The sequence below is a fragment of the Anomaloglossus baeobatrachus genome, chromosome 1 (assembly GCF_048569485.1).
Source record: "Anomaloglossus baeobatrachus isolate aAnoBae1 chromosome 1, aAnoBae1.hap1, whole genome shotgun sequence".
Classification (NCBI taxonomy): Eukaryota; Metazoa; Chordata; class Amphibia; order Anura; family Aromobatidae; genus Anomaloglossus; species Anomaloglossus baeobatrachus.
In genome coordinates, this window is record NC_134353.1 from 212,138,160 (window position 1) to 212,161,641 (window position 23,482).

Consider the following 23,482-nt stretch of genomic DNA (forward strand, 5'->3'; position numbering starts at 1 on the left):
CCCTTTTAACAATGTTCCCTTTTACAATGTCCCTAAATATCAGATGGATAGGGATAACTTCTTAACTGGAGAATACGACTTTAGCTTTTTGGTCTCAGACAATTATCAGGACAAATGGGAATTTTTTTTAATGAGAATTAGACTTTGGGTTTGATTTATGCATTCTGGAGTAAAGTTTTGAAGAGTGCAATTCACTAAAGTAGTGAATTTTAGTCAATGCAAGGCTGTGACAAAGTGGGTGAGGCTATTCAAATTCATGGCAAACAGTGGTGTTCCTTAATAGTTGTGGGCCTCTTAATGAATCAGGAGTGTCTGACTCCTGAACAGCTCCTCATCAAGATCAACGTGAACAATGCCAGTCTTGATGAATCCTGGTGTTTGTACTTAAAAGTGAGTTTCATTTTGTAACAATGCTATTATGACAGATTAATAGCAGTTAGGGCTATTTACTGGCACAAAAGGTTCAAATCTGCTGCATAACCAAATGATGAAATTCTAGCTATCTGCAACTGCCACCGGAGGAATCTTATGGATCATTCCCTCAACCAGCATAAGCTTTATAGTGTGGTACATTGAACCACAACTTCCATGTGAATGGATAACAGCATTTCTAGATATTCCAGGAATTTGATCCTTCAAGGTATACAATCAATCTCTGCTTGATTGTACAGAATTACTTACCATTTTCAAAAGTTTCCCCTACTTGAAACGATAATTCTGAGGGGTGTTCAGCTTCACAAGGATATACTGCTTTGGCCTTTCTGCCAATGATACTGCAACAGAAACATTAGGAGGGTTAGATGGATACATCCTTATGGATTATAAGGATACAATATGCATCACATACAGATTGGAGAAAATCCTGGGGTAAATGTTAGAATAAAAATACTTGTGCTAATGTATAGGAATGCATAAAAAGTTATGTTGTAGTTGTATTCTATGAATAATAATTTTCATTAACGTACTGAAGAATTTAATTTAAGAATGGAGAAATCATCACTAAATCAAAGTAATCAGCAAAGTATTTACCAAATGTATAAAAATGTATAATGTCTGATGACCTTAAATTATTATAGTAGTCAATGTAAGTATAACTAATGACAAAATGTAACCAGTCTTGACATAGAAGACATTCACCTATCATAAATGAGACTATAAACAATTACCCTTCGTTACAGGCTAAGCAATAATCCATTGTTACAAGCAACATTACATGTCCCGGTATACCTCTCTAACGGGGGCTCCGGAGGCAGCAAAGATAGCTCTTCCGTGTCTGCTGATGGTTCAGGCGTCTCTGGAGTGGTAGGTTCACATGATACAGCCGATGGTTCACTATTTATCCAGGATACCAATGGACACTGAGTAAGGGATCTCCTGAAGAAATTAATAGAATTAGGTTTGAATGTTGGGGATTATATTACCTGCTTCTTATATCAAATACAAAACACACAAAGTGCATCCTATGAGGGCACTGCTGACGTGCTCTGGGCTGCGGGCATTCTCCATACAGCATTACTATGGTACAGAAAATGTAGGCTCAGCGTTTAGAACTAAAACACAGATTACTATAATTTACTGCAGATAGATTAGTAAGTGATTTGGGTTTAAATACCTGAGAATGAGGATTGACCTAAACTCGACATTTAGTCTGCATATTGATTTACTGACATTTAAATTATACACTAAACCAAAATTACTTTATGGAAATAAATCTTTCTGTAGCAAGAAAATGCAATGTTCTGAATTCACTAATGCTGGCTATGTTGGAGATACACTGGAGATATTTCCGCAACAAAATATGTGATGCCACAAGACCAGCACCTGACACGTTCTTCTACCAGAGCCAAAACCCCCCCCACAAAAAACAGCAATGGCTATAAATGGCATAGTTTTGGTATTATAAAATACCAGAACGGTCACAGGTGGCTAATAGCCCTTTTCAGACACTCAATGTCCTAAATTAAAAACAAAACAGTCCAAGATTTTAAGAGAAAGCAGATACTGTTTAAATCAGATTTGATTTTAAATGTATTTTTTAAAACATTTTGTAAAGTTTATTTTTTTAACATGATTCATACTTCATTTCCTGCACAGATGACTATCTCATTATCTTTCGAGGGAAACGTATTGCTAATCCCTGCCTAACAGTCCTAATCCATAGTAGCATAGATAAAGGAATCTTTAGAAAAAATATTTCTAAAGATCCTTTATGTTCTGCTAATGAGACCAGTGACTAGTCGCAGGGGTGTTAGTTCCCTTTGCTAGTCAGCCCCCTTAGCATGTAAGCACACCCCTGTGGGTATACTAACATGCTAATGAATACGCAGTGTCAGAGGCATGGTTGCTCTCACCCTTGCTGCTGCCGCTGGTTTTCGGCTCAGTGCATATGATCAGAACATCCCCAAACTTCTGGTCATACATACACCAGTTTGAAGCCGGGATGCGTATACCCGACTTCATAGTATGCATGACCAAAAGTGTGGGACTTCTGATCCTGCACTTTAAGCCGAAATCTCGAGTTGGCTGCAGTGGGAGCAGAGAGATGAGATCAACTATGTCTCTGACGCTGCACATTCTTAGCATGTTACCACGCTCACAGTGGCGTACTTCATGCTAAGGGGGCTGACTAGCCCAGAGAACTAACAACCTTGCAACTAGTCCCTGGCCTCATTAGCATATCATAAAGGATCTTTAGAAATACTTTTTCTAAAGATCTCTTTATCTATGCTACTAGATGCAGGGACAGTTAGGCAAAGATTAGAAATATGCACCTAGAACTCCTTGTGGCTCTGGGTTCATGTTGCACCTGACAGGTATACTTTAAAGTGACAGGTAACATCTCTATACAGAGAGTATAGTTGTTCCACCATCCACAGTAGGCGATGCCACAGCTGACCCTCCCCTTCACAAAAACCTCTGCACACACATCCAATTGTGCAAATTATTATTATTCTATATCTATTGAATAAAATCAATCTTGAAATTAACTTTGTTCGTGGGAAAACCCCTTTAATGTTTGATTAATTTGGTACATCTTAAGTCGTTAAACCTATGTCTATTAATGTTATTCCACTTTTTAGGACACCCTCCAACTGTCAAACTGGAATTAGCAAAAAAGTGCACATTCTGGTGCAAAAATGGTAAGTGACAAAATGTGAGACATGTTTAAGCAGAAAACTGGGACAACGGGAAAGTGTCCAGTTTCTATCCCGACTCCAGAGAGATCAAATATGGAACAATAAAAAAATAGAATAAATGTCCTTAGTATCCACTTGATGTCAGTTCCTTATTTGCACCGGCAAAAAAAAAAAAAAAAAGGGCCAAGTCAGAGTCCGACGCTTTCCCGCTTTTTCCAACATATTCACCACAGACATTTCATACGGCAAGTCAATTCATAAAATGGCTTCCTTATAGCGCATATAGATACTGTAGGAGCCGGATACTCCCTATAAGAGATTGCAAGGCTCCAATTGAATGCAATACAATGAAAATATTTTGATTGAAACTTTTAATTCCATTCTCCAGGACATCCGGCCTCCGGTCATCACAATGCTCCGCAGCCATGTAATTGTTTCCTAATACCATACTGAGCCCTCCGATATCAAATGAGCCTTCAACTGCAGGAAAGAAGCAAACTTGTACGTGAAGGGATGAGACGAGCCAGAAAGAAACATTTTAGTAAGGGATTAGATGGGTTGTAAAGCATTGCATTACAAGTAATAACCCTTCCTCCACTTTTAGGAAGAGATAGGTAACCAATTACTGTAAAAAGATTTAAGTGGATATCTGGATTGTAACCACGGCAACAGCAAGAAAGAGTAGTTCAATGTTGAGAGCCTCAGAGAGGGTTACAGACGTCTATGTAAAAACAGCAGTCAAAATCCAGTGATACAGATCAGCGGAGACCTCTACCAGGAAGCCAAGTACCGTCGTCATTAATTTTCCCTAATCATTATTGAGATAGCTGGGGTCCGCCTGGAAGATTTAAGGAAATATATGTCTCTTTGCTGAGTCAATAGGACATATATCATTTAACAGGTTTTACTTTTGATTTTTATCAGTAGGCTACATTATTTTCTTTAAGGGTAGCCGTCAAAAAATTACCAACAACATAAATCAGATTTTTAGTTTCAAATATTTTATTAAGTTTACCAATCCAAATAATACAAATAATAAAATCCCCTACCCAGGGTTTACTGTGAATGATAGCACTTATTTTAAACAGAAAAAAAAACACAAATCAGATTTTTGAGTTAAATGTATGTACAAAAAATAAATCTCTATATCACAATCTGTACTAAAATAAAAAAACTTGCAGTTTTCACACTGTTCACTATGCCTTTTTCTTAAGACTATAACTTCCATGAGTTTCAGTAAACAATATATGTACATTAGCTAAAATGGTCAGATACTGACCCTGTTTTTTTGTATTGAGGTGTCTAATGAGCATGTGCAAAGGCCATTGCAAAGGGGGTGGGTGAGACATCACCTATTGTGATTGGTGGTTCCTGTGTTATCAGCTGTGTATAGAGGTGATAGCCGTCATTGTAATCCTACCTCTGCTGATAAGGAGACTGCTGAAAATTATTCCCGAAAGGACAGGAAATGAGAGAGTCTAAAATGGCCCTTACTGACCTGTGTGAAAATTGCAAGTCAGATTTATTTATTTATTTTTTTTTACAACCAATCACGATCTAATGGACAAAAGAAACAAACATTGGCAAAAAGTTTTTTAAAAATATACTTAACTGGTCAGTGTGAAAAATTACAAGATTACTATTTATTTGAAATAAAGATCCTCATTTGGAAAAAAAATTAGATGTTTGCACAGCCATGCAAAATCCATACACTTTTAAAGTAGTATGAGAAGCGCTGAAGAACTGACATTAAATGTATAGTTCAATAGAAATATGTACAGTGCCCTAACATGTGAAAGCTTCATGAAATCAACATTGGTCTTTACTGTGTAGCTATTATACAACAAATATCTTTATGGTCACAATAAAGCAAGCAGACCCTATACCGCTCATCGAAAAAGTGGTACAGTATGGCGAGGCTGGAGTTTGCATGCTGCAATTTGTTTGGTATCATTGATAAAATTCAATCTTATTCATCTGGTAAAAATCTGGTATCTGTAGTCTAAAATATCTGTCTCACCCCTCCAAAGATTAAGGAGTTTGTTCATGAAAAAAGTTAATTTTAAAGTCGATTTTAATCAGTGTATCTTGAAATAATAATTTCCACAGTTGGATGTGTTTAACCCCCCCCACTCCCCCCAAAAAACAAACAAACAAAAAAAAAAGCAATGTTCCTGTGCAGAGATAATCTTATATACAGTATGTGTCCCTGCTATGTACTGTGGGGAAGACTATTCTCCTTGCGGAGACCTCACAAACCAGTCTGGCTGTCAGCGAGGGGACTTATAGCTGCTGGTTCTGATCTGGCATAAATCCTTAGGGACCCTTTGCACACTACGACATCACAAGCCGATGCTGCGATGCTGAGTGCGATAGTCCCCGCCCCCGTCGCAGCTGCGATATCATGGTGATAGCTGCCGTAGCGAACATTATCGCTACGGCAGCTTCACATGCATTCACCTGCCCCGCGACGTTGCTCTGGCTGACGAACCGCCTCCTTCCTAAGGGGGAGGGTCGTGCGGCGTCATAGCGACGTCACATGGCAGGCGGCCAATAGAAGCGGAGGGGTGGAGATGAGCGGGACGTAAACATCCCGCCCACCTCCTTCCTTCCGCATAGCCGGCCGGGACGCAGGTAGGAGATGTTCCTCGCTCCTGCGGCTTCACACACAGCGATGTGTGCTGCCGCAGGAACAAGGAACAACATCGTAACATTGGTCTTTCCCAAATCATGGGAATGACCGAAGCTACTCCGATGATACGATTACGACACTTTTGTGCTCGTTAATCGTATCAAAAATGCTTTACACACTACGATGTCGACAGCGACGCCGGATGTGCATCACTTTCGATTTGACCCCACCGACATCGCACCTGCGATGTCGTAGTGTGCAAAGTGCCCCTTAGTCATATGAAAAGGCTTGAAAAGCCACTTTTGACTTTAGGATTGCTACTTCCAATAGGTGGCGCTAGAGATTGTCTCCTTCCTGGAGAGACAATTTGCTATGTACTGTGTAATGGCCGTGTCTGACCGTACAGGGACATGATCTGTTCATATCACATCTCCTGGGCTGGAGAGGAAGTAAAAGAGTATAGAGAGATTACAGCACGGGATTACAGTTGATTTTTTTGTGAGGCAAAATATTTCGACGCTTATTTTTAACAAATGTTTTATCTCAAAGAACGAATAATTTGTAATCCGCTGCTGTAATGTATTTATACTTTTTTAAGCCCTCCCCGGCCTTAGGGATCTTGTATGATCAGACCATGTCCCTCTACGGTCAGACACGGCCATTACACAGTAGGGACACATATATAAGATTATCTCAGCACAGGAACATTTTTTTTTAATCACATCTAATTGTGGAACTTATTATTCTATATCTAATAATTAAAATCAATTTTGAGGAGTCCAAAATGGCCGCCGATGCAGGAGGACGTATCTGACAGAGCTCTGAGACATCCAGAGACATCTGAGCCCCTGCCCGACTTAGATCCATCTGAAGCCTCCATATACCGTCCCTGAGAGCCAGCGGACCCCAGGAGACGAGTATTGTGGGACAGGACCCTACCTGAATCCCAGCAGACATCATTCTCAAGGGAGGCCTGGGACCATGCTGCAGACGCTGAGACCAGGAGCGCGGTGAAAACCACCCAGAGGAAGGAGAGCCGACGGGTGAAGAGGGAGCAGAGGCTTGAAAATCCGGGAAGAACACAAGGGAGGAAGGGATACCCAGAAGTCCCAAAGCGGAGGAGAAGCAGACACTTACCCGGCCTGGAGGAGGGAGAGACACTGGAGGGGAGTGGAGCACGAGCCGGACACAGTGAGGGGGAGCCGCCTGGTGACTGTCGGGCCTGAGAGAGCCGGCTGGAGGCAGGCAGTGAAGTGACAGGCGAACGGCAAGAGAGAGGAGGCTGGTGAGTGGAAATCCCCCGTGCATAGGGGCGACAACCAGCCGGGTAACTGGCTGGTCCTAGGACGCATACACCCCCTGGCTCTAAAGCCAGTGCCACGCACTAGAGCACCATTACCCACTAGGGCTGTAAATTAACCCTCACCCCCGCAGCACGAGTCGCATTGCTCTGATAAGAAGCACAGGGGCTGTACACGGGTGTGGAGGAGTCTGAGGCTGGTTTCCCTGGAGGGGAGGGGGAAGAGGGAAAGCTAAGACCTCCAGAGAAGAAAGTAAGCCCTGAGATCTGATAACATCCAGTGCCCTTATAACATCTGAAGAGTTAACCCCTGACTCAAGTCTGATCCTGTGGCAGTACAGGGAGAGGGGTACTACGGTTCCCTCTTCCATGATATAAGTAAAGAAGGGAGAAGGAAGAAAATTCGGGGCAGTGCTGCAGAATTGTCTTTTCAGAGCCTGCCTTTTCTCTATATAGAAAAATCCCTCACTTTCTGCACTGTACTCTGCTGCCATCTTGTGGACATTGGAATAATAGCTTGCTGCAAAGAGATTTTCACAGAACGGAGCCATGAAAGAGATGTACACCCCTGTATAATGTCTGAGTAGAGGGGGGCTTGTCTTACCGCCCAGATAGAGGACATAAGTGAACAACTATAACTTTAACGGTCTTACATCTATAAACAATATTGAAAGGCGACATAATATATTGTACAGACCAGGTGACGATCTGGCTGGGGTGAGGAGGAGAAGAGGTCCAAGCTGGTCATATAGATTGAAAGGGGGGCAGTCGTTTGTGACCCCTCTAGACAAGTTTCTTACTAAAAGAGACTGTGCTGTGAGTGACCCCATGCCACCAAAGTCACGACAACAATCAACCCATAAAAGCAATCAAGCGAAAAATAAAACTACGTGGTCGGGTTCCGTGGATATGGACCTAGACTCTACGCCTTCGCTGTCTGCTTTGGTGTCTCAACAGGAAGACGGAGGAGGGTCACGCGACTCCCCATCAGAATCTGAGCCGGGAGATATGGAACACCATTTTGACCACAGAAAATTAAAAAAGTATCTGGATCTCCTTCCTACCAAGGAAGACTTCAGATCCCTGATCTCGGAAGTAAAAGAAACCTGTAAGTCAGAGATTAACTCAATCCGCCAAGATGTTGGGCTACTAGCAGATAGAGTGGACTCGGTGGAAAGGGATCACGATACCACTAGACAGTACATCACCAAATTACAAAAGAACGTGACCTCTTATGCTCGGGCTCTGAGTGAAACTAACAAACACCTGGAGGACCTAGACAACAGAGGGCGCCGTAATAATATCCGAGTGAGAGGCGTCCCTGAGGCTACAGGTAATGAAGACGTCCATGCCATACTTGAAACCATATTCAACACTGTACTGGAGCGCCCTACAACTCAAAGGATAAAATTGGACAGAGCACATAGAGCATTACGCCCCAGGGGGCCTCAAAATTACTCTTGTGACATTATTTGCTGTGTCCATGACTTCCAACTAAAAGAGTCTATCATGGCCAAAGCCCGCACTTCGGAGGGAATTGAATATAAAGGGACTCGGATCCAATTATTCCCTGATCTATCTTGGATCACCTTACAGAAAAGGAGACATCTGCCGCCACTACTTGCATCCCTAAAAGATAAGGGCATCCGATACCGCTGGGGGTTCCCGTTTGCCCTCATAGCCTCAAAAGATGGTCGTACGGCTGTGCTACGCTCTACTCCGGACCTCCCAGCCTTCTGCACTGACCTGGGAATCCCTTCGCCCTCCCTGGTAGACTGGGAATTAGAGATGCCATCCAATCCACCCCGTCCGATCTGGCAACAAGTGGACTCTAAGGGGGGTTCTCCCTCATCACGGCCTAAGGCACGACCGGCTCCGACCTGAGACGACAATTTTATTTTTTCTTTCTTCTAGGAACAGGAGCCTTGAGTTTGAGTCTCTGGTTTCAGGCTGTCGTCCCCCCCTTGGGGGGTGGCTTCATGCCCTCCCTGATTTATTATAAGGACTTTGGTTGGTCTTTTCTTTCATAACTAGTTGTTCACTTTCTTTTTTCTTTTCTGATATTGATATATCTGGTTACGATTCCTCATATCATTTGCATTGGTTTGCTACTAGGGCGGTGAGAACCGAATGCTCCCCTCTCTTAGATGTTTAGAATCTAGCTTTAGACACTGACTGTGATAGCAGTGTGTCCATAGCCACAAACTCCCTTTAAGGGTTAGAGTTACCCTGGTTCCTCCTACGGAAGAGTTGGTATAGGAGGTTAGGGTTTAGATATTGGTAAAGTTTTAAATTATGCCAATTTTTTCTTCTTTGACCCTGACCGGGGAGGATGGAAGCGGAGGTGATGGCTTTTGCCTGCGGCTTCACTCCTCACCGGTAACATTTATGACATGTAAATGTTATGGTTTATATGTTATGTGTTTTGTCATTGTCTTTTACCATTCCTTATGTGTTTACCCTGATTGTGGTGAGGGAATCTTTTGTACCCCATTGAGAGCCATCCATCATGGGCCGTCAGGCAAGTTTGAGATGGGCAATACCCGGTTAGCCTTTGTATGTAATGCTAATTTTGCTTTATACCACTATAACTTAAAATATGGTTAAAATTTTAACACTAAATGTTAAGGGTTTAAACTCAAACATTAAGAGGCGAATGGCATTAGGTGAGATGCGGACCCAGCGAGCTGATGTGGTTTTCTTGCAGGAAACGCACTTGAATCTCAACGGGAACTGCAATTTCGCCAAACACCTTTACCCTACGTTTTTTTTAGCCTCTCAGGAAAGGAAAAAAGCCAGTGTGGCGATCTTGATATCAAGGACCTGTCCCATTCAAGTTACTACCTCCCTGGCAGACCCACAGGGTAGATACCTTATCCTACAAGGGACATATAAGGAAGTTCCAATCCTTTTGTGTAACATTTATGCCCCTAACACCTCCCAGATCCTTTTTTTGAACCGGGTATTCCTCAAATTAACACGCCTTCCCCCCTCAGTGTGGATAGTGAGTGGAGATTTTAACACTATTTTCTCTGACTCTTTAGACAGGTTGACCATTAACAATCAATTGTCGAGCCCGTCTCAACGTAAATTGACAGCTGAATTTCGAAGACTGATCCGCAGGTTTGCCTTATTTGATTTGTGGCGAGTTAAACATCCCTCAGAAAAAACCTTTACCTTCTACTCTCCCCCTCATGGTACACACACAAGGATTGATTTCTTCTTTGGCAACATTCAGGCCCTTAGATGGACGAGCAAAGTGGATATTGGTGCAATAACGTGGTCAGACCACGCGCCAATGACTCTCACCCTAGATCAGACAACCCAACGTACAAGAGTCTGCCACTGGAGGCTCAATGAGTCCCTCCTCAAGAGAACTTCCTACAGAGACAAACTGGAAGCAGGATTGATGGAATACTTTGAGAACAATGAGGGGTCAGTGCCCAATTTTTCTACTATCTGGGAAGCCCATAAGGCCGTCTTTAGAGGGCAATGCATAGCTTTAAGCTCCCGCATCAAAAAAGATAGACTATATCAGAGAGATCAACTCCTTAAAAGTCTCAGAGACTTATAAAATAGGATGACCCTTAACCCATCAATACGTACCTTTAGAGGTATAGTAAAGACTCGTGCCCAACTGAAGGACCTAGAGGTCAATATAACAGAAAAATTACTACTCTATAGCAGGCATAAATACTATGACAAAGGAAATAAATCTCACTCTCTTTTAGCCCGCCAACTTAGGGAGGAGAGGGGGAACTCATCCGTTTATGCCTTGAGAGATTCGGGAGGGAATACGTTATATGACCCCACTAAAGTTGCAAAGATTTTTCAGGATTATTTGTCAAGATTGTATTCTTTGCCCAGCACCCTTCCTACAGACCCAGGAAAACAAAGGGAGCTAATCCACTCCTTTCTTAAGCAGTGTAAGCTGCCTACCCTTACTCAGAATGCTGTAAACACACTGAATAAAGAAATCACGTGTGAAGAGGTAGGAGAGGTGCTTAAATTACTTCCTAATGGAAAATCACCGGGTCCAGACGGCCTGACATACTTCTACTACAAGGCATTTGCGGATCGACTTACCCCCTATTTAGTTAAATTATTTAATAGCTTCCTCACGGGCTCCCCTATACCCACAAGTATGTTACATTCATATATTACGCTTATACCCAAACCTGGGAAGGATGCTATGGAATGTGCCAACTATAGGCCCATAGCACTCCTTAATGCTGATTTGAAAATCTTCACTAAACTACTAGCTCTACGCCTTTCAGTTCTACTTCCTCACCTAATACACAAAGACCAGGTGGGTTTTGTCCCATGTAGACAGGGAGGGGACAATACTAGGAAGATCATTGACTTAGTAGAGGTTGTTAATAAGACAGAGAGTGAAGCACTCCTTCTTAGTTTGGATGCGGAGAAGGCGTTTGACCGTCTGGGGTGGCCATTCATGTTCGAAACATTGCATCAATTTGGAATTTCAGGTCCATTTATTACTGCCCTGAAAAGTCTATATTCGTGCCCCTCAGCTTCGGTCAAGCTTCCTTATGCCACATCTCAACCCTTTCAAATACACAACGGCACTCGTCAGGGATGCCCTTTGTCCCCCCTTCTCTTTGTCATGTGTATTGAACCATTGGCTGCTGCTATTCGCAATGACCCTAATATACATGGAGTAATGGTACGAGATAAGGAGTTTAAGCTATCTCTATATGCGGATGATGTCCTATTGATCTTGTCCCAACCACATATCACCCTCCCGAATTTGCATTCCTTGTTACTACAATTTGGAAGGTTGTCAGGGTATAAGGTCAATCAGAACAAAACGGAAGCTCTGCCTCTTAATATTCCACAGGTGCGGGTCTCCTCCTTACAGGGAAACTACAACTATAAATGGAAAAACATATCCTTGACATACCTTGGGATACAATTAACATCTAAGTATAAGCTTTTGTATCAGCAGAACTATCCTAGTTTATTTACTGAGATAAAAAGGCTCCTGCTCAATTGGAACAAGCTCCCATTGTCTCTGTTTGGAAGAATCTCTGCAGTCAAAATGTCTGTTCTGCCAAAGCTCCTTTACCGGTTTGAGACCCTTCCGGTGTGTGTACCATACAAAGAATTGCGCAACATTCAGTCTAGCCCCTTAACGACCGCGGGCCGTAAAATTACGTCCTAAATGACATAATCTTACTGCCCGCGGTCCTCCGGCGGCAGCATGCCGCGATCGGCACACATCTCAGCTGATTTTCACAGCTGAGATGTGTGCCTGCTAGGCACGAGCAGAATCGTTATCTGCTCGTGCCGATTAACCCCTTATATGGCGCTGTCAATACATGACAGCGCCATTATAAGCGCAATCGCGGTAAAGTTTTTACTTACCGCCGAAACCGGAAGTCACGTGACGCGATCACGTGACTCCCGATAGTTGTCATGGTAGTACAGGGTCATGTGATGACTCCTGTACTACACATGAATTGGTTTCACTTTCGCTGTGCCCGGGGCACAGCAAAAGAGAAAGACAGCGTATCTGCTGTTTACAGCCTTCCAGCTGTGATCAGCAGATACTGCAGAGCGATCGGAATGCTGATCGCAATAGCCCCCTAGGGGGACTAGTAAAATAAAAAAAAAAAGTAAAAAAATAAGTTTTAAAAAATTAAAAAAAAACAAAAAAACCTAAAAGTTCAAATCACCCCCCATTCGCCCCATTGAAAATTAAAGGGTTAAAAAAATAAAAAATATACACACATTTGGTATCGCCGCGTTCAGAAACGCCCGATCTATCAAAATATAAAATCAATTAATCTGATCAGTAAACGGCGTAGCGGCAAAAAAATTCCAAACGCCAAAACGACGTTTTTTTGTCGCCACAACTTTTGCGCAAAATGCAATAAGAGGCGATCAAAACGTAGCATCTGCGCAAAAATGGTACCGTTAAAAACGTCAGCTCGAGACGCAAAAAATAAGCCGTCATTGAGCCTAAGATCCCGAAAAATGAGAACGCTACGGGTCACGGAATATGGCGTAAAACGTGCGCCACTTTTTTCGGACAAACTTCCGATTTTTTTTTAACCCCTTATATAAAAGTAAACCTATACATGTTTGGTGTCTACGAACTCGCACTGACCTGAGGCATCACACCCACACATCAGTTTTACCATATAGTGAACACAGTGAATAAAATATCTCAAAAACCATAGTGCTATCGCACTTTTTTTGCAATTTTTCAGCATTTGGAATTTTTTTGCCATTTTCTAGTACACAATATGGTAAAACTGATGGTTTCATTTAAAAGTACAGCTCGTTCCGCAAAAAATGAGCCCTCACATGACCATATTGACTGAAAAATAAAAAAGTTACGTCTCTCAGAAAAAGAATGGCGAAAAAAAAAAACGGAAAGCGAAAAATCGGCCGGTCGTGAAAGGGTTAATATACTTCAATTTGTTTGGGCCCATAAGAGACATAGAATCAAGAAAACAACATTATTTGACAGTAAACTGAGAGGAGGCCTGGGGGTCCCTGATATTACTAAGTACTATTGGGCAGCACACTTACGTCACATCCCTGCATGGTCTAATCGCAGTGCCTTCTCTAGATGGATGGAAATAGAGAAGTTATGGCTTGCCCCAATACACCCTAACTCTTACCTTTGGGGCACCTCATCTAATAAGCCTGACCCAAATACTCTGGGCCCTATAGCCTTTACGAAGAGGATATGGGACTGTTGTGTCAAGAAGTTTCCACTTAAATCTGAACACTCTCCATTGACTTCTTTTCTTTTTAATCCCAGAATGCCGGACGGTATGCAGGGTACAGCGACTAAAACGTGGTTTGACAGGAAACTCTTGCTTTGCTGACATAGTAGACGCACACTCCAGAGTCCTTCTCCCATACGCCACCATAGCTGCTAAATTTAATCTCCCAGGCAATTCCCAATATCGGTATTTACAAGTTAGACACCTGATGCATTCCCTTTTTACCTCATTAGAAGTCTCTATCCCTACACTTTTTGAGAGATTGTGCAGAGCTGGGGCCTCTACTAAAGGCCTCATCTCCTATATATATCGTATTTTAATGGCTCCGTGCCCAGAAGACAAGCCAAAGCATACATATATGAGGAAATGGGAAGATTTCCTTGGTGAGTCCATTCCCTTGTGTATGTGGAAGCGGATCTGGGATACGGCCTCTAAGACATCTTCATGCTATGTCTATAAGGAAAATCAGTATAAATTACTTATGTATTGGTATCACACCCCATCACTACTACATAAACTAAACCCAGCTATACCTGACAATTGTTGGAGGTGTGGAGCCACAGGAGGAGACATACCGCACATATTCTGGGTATGCCCCAATATCCAGTGTTTCTGGAGGTTGGTGCAATCTCTTATTTATAAAGTAACTAACCTTCAGATTCCCCTGGATCCTAAATTCTATTTATTAAATATACCACTTGCTCAGCTGGGGAAAAGAGTGAAGCGGTTACTATTACACATGACCACAGCAGCTAGATGTCTAATTGCCCGTAACTGGAGGTTGGCCCATCCACCCTCACTTACAGATCTCCAATCTCGGATCCAAGATGTGAGAAGGATGGAGTATTTATCTGCCCTGTCAAATAACACAGTAGATCTTTTTGAGAGTGTTTGGTCACTTTGGGATACTTATTGGGCCAACAAAGAATAACAGTGAAGTACGGCCTTGATGGAAGCCTGATATGCTCACCTTCCCCAATCCATCCCCCCCTCCCTTATGTTTCCCTGTCTAGTATTGTATTGTTCGTCTTGTCATATTCCCTGTTTTCAGTGTATTAGTGGATAATATGGATACTGATTTCTGGTTTACAGTTATTAACAAGCTTGTGAGACATATCCATGCATCCATGTATTTTTTTTTGTATCTGTTCTAAAAACTTAATAAAACATTCAGTTATAAAAAAAAAAAAAAAAAAAATCAATTTTGAAATTAACTTTGAGGGAAAATCCCTCTAATGTTTGACTAATTTGGTACATCTTAAGCCATTAAACCTGTGTCTATTAATGTTATTCCTCTTTTAAAGACACCCTCCCGCTGTCCAACTCAAGTTAGCAAAAAAGTGCACATTTTGGAGCAAAAATGTAAGAGACAAAATGTGAGACATGTCAATAAACTTTGTGGAGAAAACCCCTTTAAGGTCATCTTATACAAAACATTACACAAATATTGTCTGTACCCACAGTATACTATGAGAGTGCTTTGACTTTCCATCAATGGCAGATGTAGAGGGAAAGATTTGGGCATGTTGGATTGTAACATGCCTGTTAAAGTCACCTGAGGGATGATAAGTAGAGATGAGCGAAACCGTGGAAGTTTGGTTCGGCAGGTGTAGCTGAACCGAACCTCCAGGGGTTCGGACTTGACCCGAACCCCAATGGAAGCCACTGTTTGGCAGTTCGAAACCCTGCCCACGTACAGCCAGCCATAAGCAGAATACTTGCAGGAGAGGTTTTTCCATTATTTAATTTTTTGTTGTTGCACACTATATCAGATCATGCTGTTGTTCACCACAGTGCGAGCCGCTCAAACACTAAGCGTCTCGCACTGGGTTGAGCACTGAGCGTACCCGAGCACAGCAATGCTCGCGCAAGTGGGCAGCATATGTAAAGCACAAGAACTCAAAACTTTTTTTTTTTTTTTTTTTTTTAAAGGTTGGTGTTTAGCAGAAAACCGAACACTGAACCATTGAACCTCAGGTTCTCTCATCTCTAGTGATAAGCCAGAGAGGGTCTGGTAATGTCTTATTCACTCCTCTCTGTTGAGAACATATGCTGGCTTGACTGGTATATGTGTATGGAGGGGGTTGGGCTGGGGGTGAGTAATAAATATAGCTATGGCCAGTTTTGTCTATACATCTTTTACACTTATGCAATCACACAATGACCTAATCCCACAACTCACGTCTATGAATTGCTACTAAGAGGATGGCAAACTGATCTTTGCTCCGAACTACTGAAGTAAAATGTAATAATCTGCTCATTGATACACTGCTAATGGTCATTCTCCCTTCTCTAGCTTTCATGCATTACCTTTCATACCAGCAAAGAGTCAGATTGTGTTTGCTCCTTTATATAATAGAAGGAAACGGTTAAAAGGGAATAGCACAGAGAGGTCTTGAACACTTGTACAGTAAAATCTTTACGTCAAAAACTACAGAATATGTTTGAAGTTGCTAATGCCTAAGCAGGAGAGCGCAAAAACACTTTGGTTATTGTGGATATTAGCTGAATGACAGCAGACATAACATTAAGACTAATGGGGATCCATTCACTGCTCTGATATTCCACAGTAATTATCCTCTGCAGTTTTGTTCCACTTACAGCACCACTTTCCTTATTTCAAAAACCTGCAGTTTAACTATGAAATGAAAAGATCTACTGTAATGAGAAAAATATCCATTTCTTTACTTGCAGCCAAAGTTTTGAAAAGCAAGTACAAAGAGACGCGGCCCCTCACTTGAGAGGATTACGCTCTCCAGTGCAATCACAGAGCTCCATTATCTTGTTCATGCAGCGAGTTGGAAGGTTTAACGTCGTGTTTTCTATTTATCTGTATTGGTTAGGCCAAGTTACTGAAAGCGTGTGGGTTGCGAAGGTGTAGAGAATAGAAGAAACGCATAGCATGGTCAGGAACAAAGCAAGCTGGCGGTAGGTAGACATTTACTTCTTGTTGAATGAATAAAATGCATTGAACCTGATTGAACATGTAACCATATTCCTTTGCATGTTACAATGACTGCTAGGACTTGATCATTAAAATGCGCTCTATTTTTTTATTTTTTGACACGCTGAAAACTTATCTGCAAAAATCTACTAGTAGATAAAAAATAAATCTTACATCACCGAATAATAGTGATCAATATTTTCCTTTAAGTAACTACATCTCATTATTCATGTTCTGTCTGCTTTGAAACTATCTGAATTTAGGAATAAAGCGGTTATGATTAATTAATTTATGATTTTCATGTCAAAAACCCCCCAAAAAATAAACTATATAATAAAAAAAATAATATAGCTCATTGCCTCCCTCTTTCCACAGCACTTTACATTCATCATCACTGTCCCCATTGGAGCTCACAATCTAAATTCCCTATCAGTATCACTTTGGAGTGTAGCAGGCTGCTTTCATACAGGTTAACATAGGAGACAGAGTGACTGTAGACTTAGATTTAGACTGGACAAATACTTTATGTGACTGCAGACTTGTGATTCCTCACATCACACTGTGCACTGTGAGGATTTGCTGGTGTCAGAGCCAGGAACAGTGGTCACGTGGCCACGAGTATGTGACATGCATATTCCTCATTAGAATCTGACTACATGGGTGCGGCCTCACCTAATACACTGGCATTGAATGAGGCAGCGTCCATTTAGTCAGATTCTGGTCAGCAGTCTCCATATCGCATACTCGTGACCGCCATTCATGGCTCTTACACTGGCGAATTATCACAGCGAACAGTGCTATGTGAGGACTCACAAGCCTGCAGTCACAAAGAGTGATACATAGAGTAAGGGTACCTTCACACTTTAGCGATGCAGCAGCGATCCGACCAGCGATCTGACCTGGTCAGGATCGCTGCTGCATCGCTACATGGTCGCTGGTGAGCTGTCAAACAGGCAGATCTCACCAGCGACCAGCTCTCCTAGCTACAGTACACATCGGGTTAATTAACCCGATGTGTAATGCAGCTACATGTGCAGAGAGCAGGGAGCCGCGCACACTGCTTAGCGCTGGCTCCGTGCTCTCCTAGCTACAGTACACATCGGGTTAATTAACCCGATGTGTACAGCAGCTACATGTGCAGAGAGCCGGAGCTGGCAGCACAGGCAGCGTGAGAGCGGCGGAGGCTGGTAACTAAGGTAAATATCGGGTAACCACCTTGGTTACCCGATGTTTATCTTGGATACAGCTTACCGCAGCTGCCAGACGCCGGCTCCTGCTCCCCTGCTCGCTTCATTTGTCGCTCTCTCGCTGTCACACACAGCGATCTGTGTGTCACAGTGGGAGAGCGCCTTTGAAGAAAACGAACCAGGGCTGTGTGTAACGAGCAGCGATCTCGCAGCAGGGGCCAGATCGCTGCTCAGTGTCACACACAGCGAGATCGCTAATGAGGTCACTGCTGCGTCACAAAAAGCGAGACTCAGCAGCGATCTCGGCAGCGAGCTCGCTGTGTGTGAAGCACCCCTAACTGTAGACTTGTGGATTTTTACCAGACAACGCTTAAGAGTCAGTGAATAGCAAATAAATCTGAGTTGGAAATATACACTACAGTTCAAAAGTTTAGGGTCACTTAGCTATTTCCTTATTTTTTGAAAGAAAAGCACATTTTTTTTTCAATGAAGCTAACATTAAACAGAAATACACTCTATACATTGTTAATGTGGTAAATGACTAGTCTAGCTGCAAACGTCTGGTTTGTAATGCAATATCTACATACAATGCCTACAAGTAGTCTTCAACCCCCTGCAGATTTAGCAGCTTTGATAAGATGCAAATAAGTTAGAGCCTGCAAACTTCAAACAAGAGCAGGATTTATTAACAGATGCATAAATCTTACAAACCAACAAGTTATGTTGCTCAGTTAAATTTTAATAAATTTTCAACATAAAAGTGTGGGTCAATTATTATTCAACCCCTAGGTTTAATATTTTGTGGAATAACCCTTGTTTGCAATTACAGCTAATAATCGTCTTTTATAAGACCTGATCAGGCCGGCACAGGTCTCTGGAGTTATCTTGGCCCACTCCTCCATGCAGATCTTCTCCAAGTTATCTAGGTTCTTTAGGTGTCTCATGTGGACTTTAATCTTGAGCTCCTTCCACAAGTTTTCAATTGGGTTAAGGTCAGGAGACTGACTAGGCAACTGCAACACCTTGATTTTTTCCTTCTTGAACCAGGCTTGGTTTTCTTGGCTGTGTGCTTTGGGTCGTTGTCTTGTTGGAAGATGAAATCATGACCCATCTTAAGATCCTTGATGGAGGAGCGGAGGTTCTTGGCCAAAATCTCCAGGTAGGCCGTGCTATCCATCTTCCCATGGATGCGGACCAGATGGCCAGGCCCCTTGGCTGAGAAACAGCCCCACAGCATGATGCTGCCACCACCATGCTTGACTGTAGGGATGGTATTCTTGGGGTCGTATGCAGTGCCATCCAGTCTCCAAACGTCACGTGTGTGGTTGTGTGATACCAATGTGATATGACTGAAGAATGTGTGATTAGATAGGGATCATAATCAAAAGATAGGAGTGATCCCAGATATTATTTGACCTATCAATAATTCAGTATCAAAGAGATGTCCTTTGGATAACCAATTTCACTATGACCAAAGAATAAGATAATGAGGAAGTAACATTTACAGTTCCACTTACCGGAAACTTGTGGTTGGCTTAAAGACAGGTGTAAGGAAGCTTGCATATGAAATTTACGGCTCATTGCAATATTTCACTAACACTATGGTCAACTGTGGTCGGTCAGTTGTCAACTGGCAGGATGTACAAGTAAATGTGCAGGAAGCTGCTGGTGCCCACAGCAGTTTGTGGTCAAGTTACATGAACATGACTCAGCTGTCACATGCTGGTGACCATTTAAACACAACCTACAAAGTTTTCCTATAAAATTACACCGGACTCGCTTAATGTTAGGGAAATCTTCCAGGACATTGAAGTGTACGCACTGTTCCTGTGATGCAAGATGCCATGTTGTTTCCTTATCATTAAATCGAGTTCCCTCCGATGTGAAAGGATTGCTACAACAAACGGTAATGTTGATGCATATTTCTGTTATTGTATAAGATTCTCTGATATAGTTCTAAATGCCTATGTACCATTAACTATTCATGTGCTATTAAAATAAATAGTATCTTGCTATAAAGAATATTAGTATTCGTGCCTGATTAGGATATCAGTGAGCACTTCGTAAGTACGGGCTTTCAGCCCCCTTTTTAGTAGAATTTAGCAAGACATAAATTGGCGTAGTCGGCAGGATTACTTCTATAAGAAGTAATTAACGAATTTTAATTAAAAACATATATTTGGCAAAATTCCAGATATTTTTTTTTCAATCTTTTTGCATAGTGTCAAAATGTTCAGAAAACGTAAGGATAATGTTAAGGAGGTTGTTGTGGAGATCCCATGCTGGACTGAGGCTCCCTACAATCTTATAGCACATGAATTGGTCAATTGTGGATTGGCAGAACAATGGCAGAATAAGCTTAAGGGTTGTGTACCTAGTGATGTTGTGAATGTACTCAGTGGTGCCCCTGTGAAAACAGGTGATGTAGTGTCTTGTGGATTGGCAGAACAATGGCAGGACAAGCTTAAGGGTAGTGAAGCTACTGATGTTGTGACTGTACTCAGTGGTGCCCCTGTGAAAACAGGTGATGTAGTGTCTTGTGGATTGGCAGAACAATGGCAGGATAAGCTTAAGGGTAGTGAACTACTGATGTTGTGAATGTATTCGGTAGTGTCCCTGTGAAAGCAGGTGATGTAGTGTCTTTAGGATGGCGCATCTGGATTTTGGCAAGTGCATATAGTGTAATGCATGAGCGTAATCTAAAGATGCAGAAGAAAAGTTCCCAGATGGAACAAAAGATGATAGAATTAGGTGGCCTGAAAACAGTTATGGAATGTAATACCAGACTGTTGAAGGATAAATTGGAACATTATCAGAATGTGGCAGAAAAAGCTGCCATAAAAATTGCTCAAAATAAGTACAAGAAAAGAAGAGGAAATGTAAATAAAACCAAAGTACATAAAAGTATCGTCTCAGCTTCTATAAACTGGGATCCCGATACTTGGGATGGGGATGTGTGGGATTCATCTTCATCATCTGATGAGGAGGATTACCATAAAGGGAAGATTCAGGCTAACCCAGTAAGGAGGCGCCTAGACAAGACAGAAAATGAGATCATCCGGGAACATGTCCGGGATGGTCAGGGGAATCTGCAATATGACGAAGATGGTAATGCCATCATAAATGAGAGAACGATTCCTCATATAAAAAATCGAGTAACCATTGAAGATTACTCTCAAGGAGAAGTTGATAGCATTTTAACACAGTTTAGACAAAAACCAGGAGAAGGAGAAATTCCCTGGTTGGTCAGGGTGCATGATCTCGGAGGAGGTGGAGTGCACTTTGACGCCGGAGACGTGGCAAAATTTGTCACCATGTCTCGTGACCCAGAAATTCAGAGATCAATAAAAAATTATTTTGTTGATCATAATGAGCATGGTACTCAAAACTTAATCATGATCTTAGCCCATGCTTTTCTGGACAAATATCTATCAGAAGCAGACTTTCCTATCAATGATAAACCTTGGTATACCTTAAAAGATGGTATGGAAAGGCTGAAGGAAGAAGCAATGAGGAATGCTCTTCCTCTTTTGGGAATGGATGATGATTATCTCCAGTACCCATTGACAGCCAGCATAAGAAATAGGCTGGTTAAACATGCTCCTCCAGCATACAAAACAGTTATTTTAACCTTAACTGTAGCGCTGACTGGAGAATCAATCGGTGTAGTTCTAGGGAGGATGAGGGAGTTACAGGATATGGGACAGTGGGATAAATCGTCCCCTGGAGGCCATGTTGGTAACAGTAAGCCAAACAATCCTGATTGTAAAGAGAAATCAGTAGGGGAGGACCCATGGGTGTCTCGCAAAGACATGTTCCAGGCTTTGTTTAAAGCCGGGATCAATAAGGAAAGGATGGATGGAAAGGAGACCGGAGAATTATGGAAGTTATACAAACAGAAAGTTCTATCCACAAAGAAAGTGACCACTACAAATGTGGAAGAGGGTTCAAAAACCCCCAAGGTAAAGAAATCAGAGGGAAAAGGGGAAAAACCCGGAAAGAATGTGTCTTGGGAAGATTTTCAGTCAGTTTATCCATGGGAAGAACTGGCTGCAGCCGTGGCCACAAAGGTCACGGAAGGAAGGGCTAATACACAGACTGAAGTCTGTGTAAATGAAAGTTCAGAAGGAAGTGATTTACCATAGGTAGCCAGCCAAGCCCCTCTATTGATAAAAAGGGACGAACGTCCCTACGTCAATCTTAGCATACATTGGAAAGGGGGAAATGTTCAAAGAGTCCCAGCTTTGATTGACATGGGCGCGGAGGCTACTTTAATTCATGGAAACCCAGAAAAAATAAAAGGACCTTGAGTAAAAATTGCTGGACTAGGTGGTCAAGTGATCACCGGGGTTCAGACACAGGTAGCTTTGAAGATAGGTAATTTACCTATCAAGAAATACACGGTGCTGGTAGTTCCTATACCAGAATATAATTTGGGAATTGATATCCTAAAATGGATGACTCTTAATCTAACCGAAGGAAAATTCTCCTTTGGGGTTATGTCTTGTCATAAGAAATGCAGATCTCACATTAGATCAATGATATAATGATACAAGGACAAGATGAGCAAAGTGTGAAAGATCAATTGACAAAACTGGTTGCTCATATGAGGAGTAAAGGATGGGAAATCAATGATGCCAAGGTTCAAGGACCGTCTCTGGTGGTAACATATCTAGGGATTCAGTGGAACAAGGGGCACAGAGAGATCTTGCCCAATGCCAGACAGAAAATTATTAATTTTCCGGTCCCTAAATCCAAACAGGAGACTCAGTCTTATATTGGATTGTTTGATTTTTGGAGACAACATATCCCTCATTTGGGACAAATGTTGGCTCATTTGTACAAAGTAACGAGGAAAAAATATGAGTTCCACTGGGGAGAGGAACAGCAAAATGCGTTTGAGATGGTCAGGGAAGTGTGGCAAGACATTGAAGGGATTATTCAATCTACCAAGACCACTGTATTTCATGTTGATGCTCATGTCCCTACTAACTCACTTGAACGTTTGTTTAGTTCAAAAGCAGATAAAGCAGCAGCCATCCGATAAGTCAGTCCAACAGTTGACAAGACAAGGTACAGCTGTTTGGGCACACCAGAAAGAGCGACACCTTATTCAGCAGGTTTAGACCTCAGTACATTGGAAACTGTCGTGGTACCCCCAGGTAAGGTAAAACCAATTTCAACAGGATTGGGTTGCCAGATACCAAAGGATCATTATGGTCAAATAGCCACTAGTTCTAGTTTAGTGTTAAAAGGAGCCATAGTGGTGGGAGGGGTAATAGAGGCAGATTATAAGGGAGAAATCAAGGTACTGATGCTAAATTTTGGAAATGAACCTTTGATCTTGATGAAACACCAGAAGGTGGCTCAGGTGTTGATAATTCCAATAAACTTGTCTGAAAGAAGACAAGGAACTGCCCCGGCAGAATTAACAATACGGGGTACTAAAGGTTTTGGATCCTCTAATATTAAAAATGTAGGAGCAAAAATATGGATTCAAAACCTCCAAGGACCGCCCTCAGAG

General features: G+C 42.1%; 1 protein-coding gene across 1 annotated transcript in view; it reads right to left on the bottom strand.

Annotated features, from left to right (window-relative positions):
- Positions 1 to 23,482, bottom strand: part of ARHGAP10 (Rho GTPase activating protein 10) — a 363,870-nt gene that overhangs the window by 12,614 nt on the left and 327,774 nt on the right. The window contains exons 21-22 of the mRNA XM_075348016.1: positions 1,228 to 1,374; positions 682 to 773 (exon numbers count right to left, since the gene is read on the bottom strand). Coding sequence (XP_075204131.1) covers positions 682 to 773; positions 1,228 to 1,374 — 239 coding nt within the window. The remainder of the gene's footprint in view (positions 1 to 681; positions 774 to 1,227; positions 1,375 to 23,482) is intronic.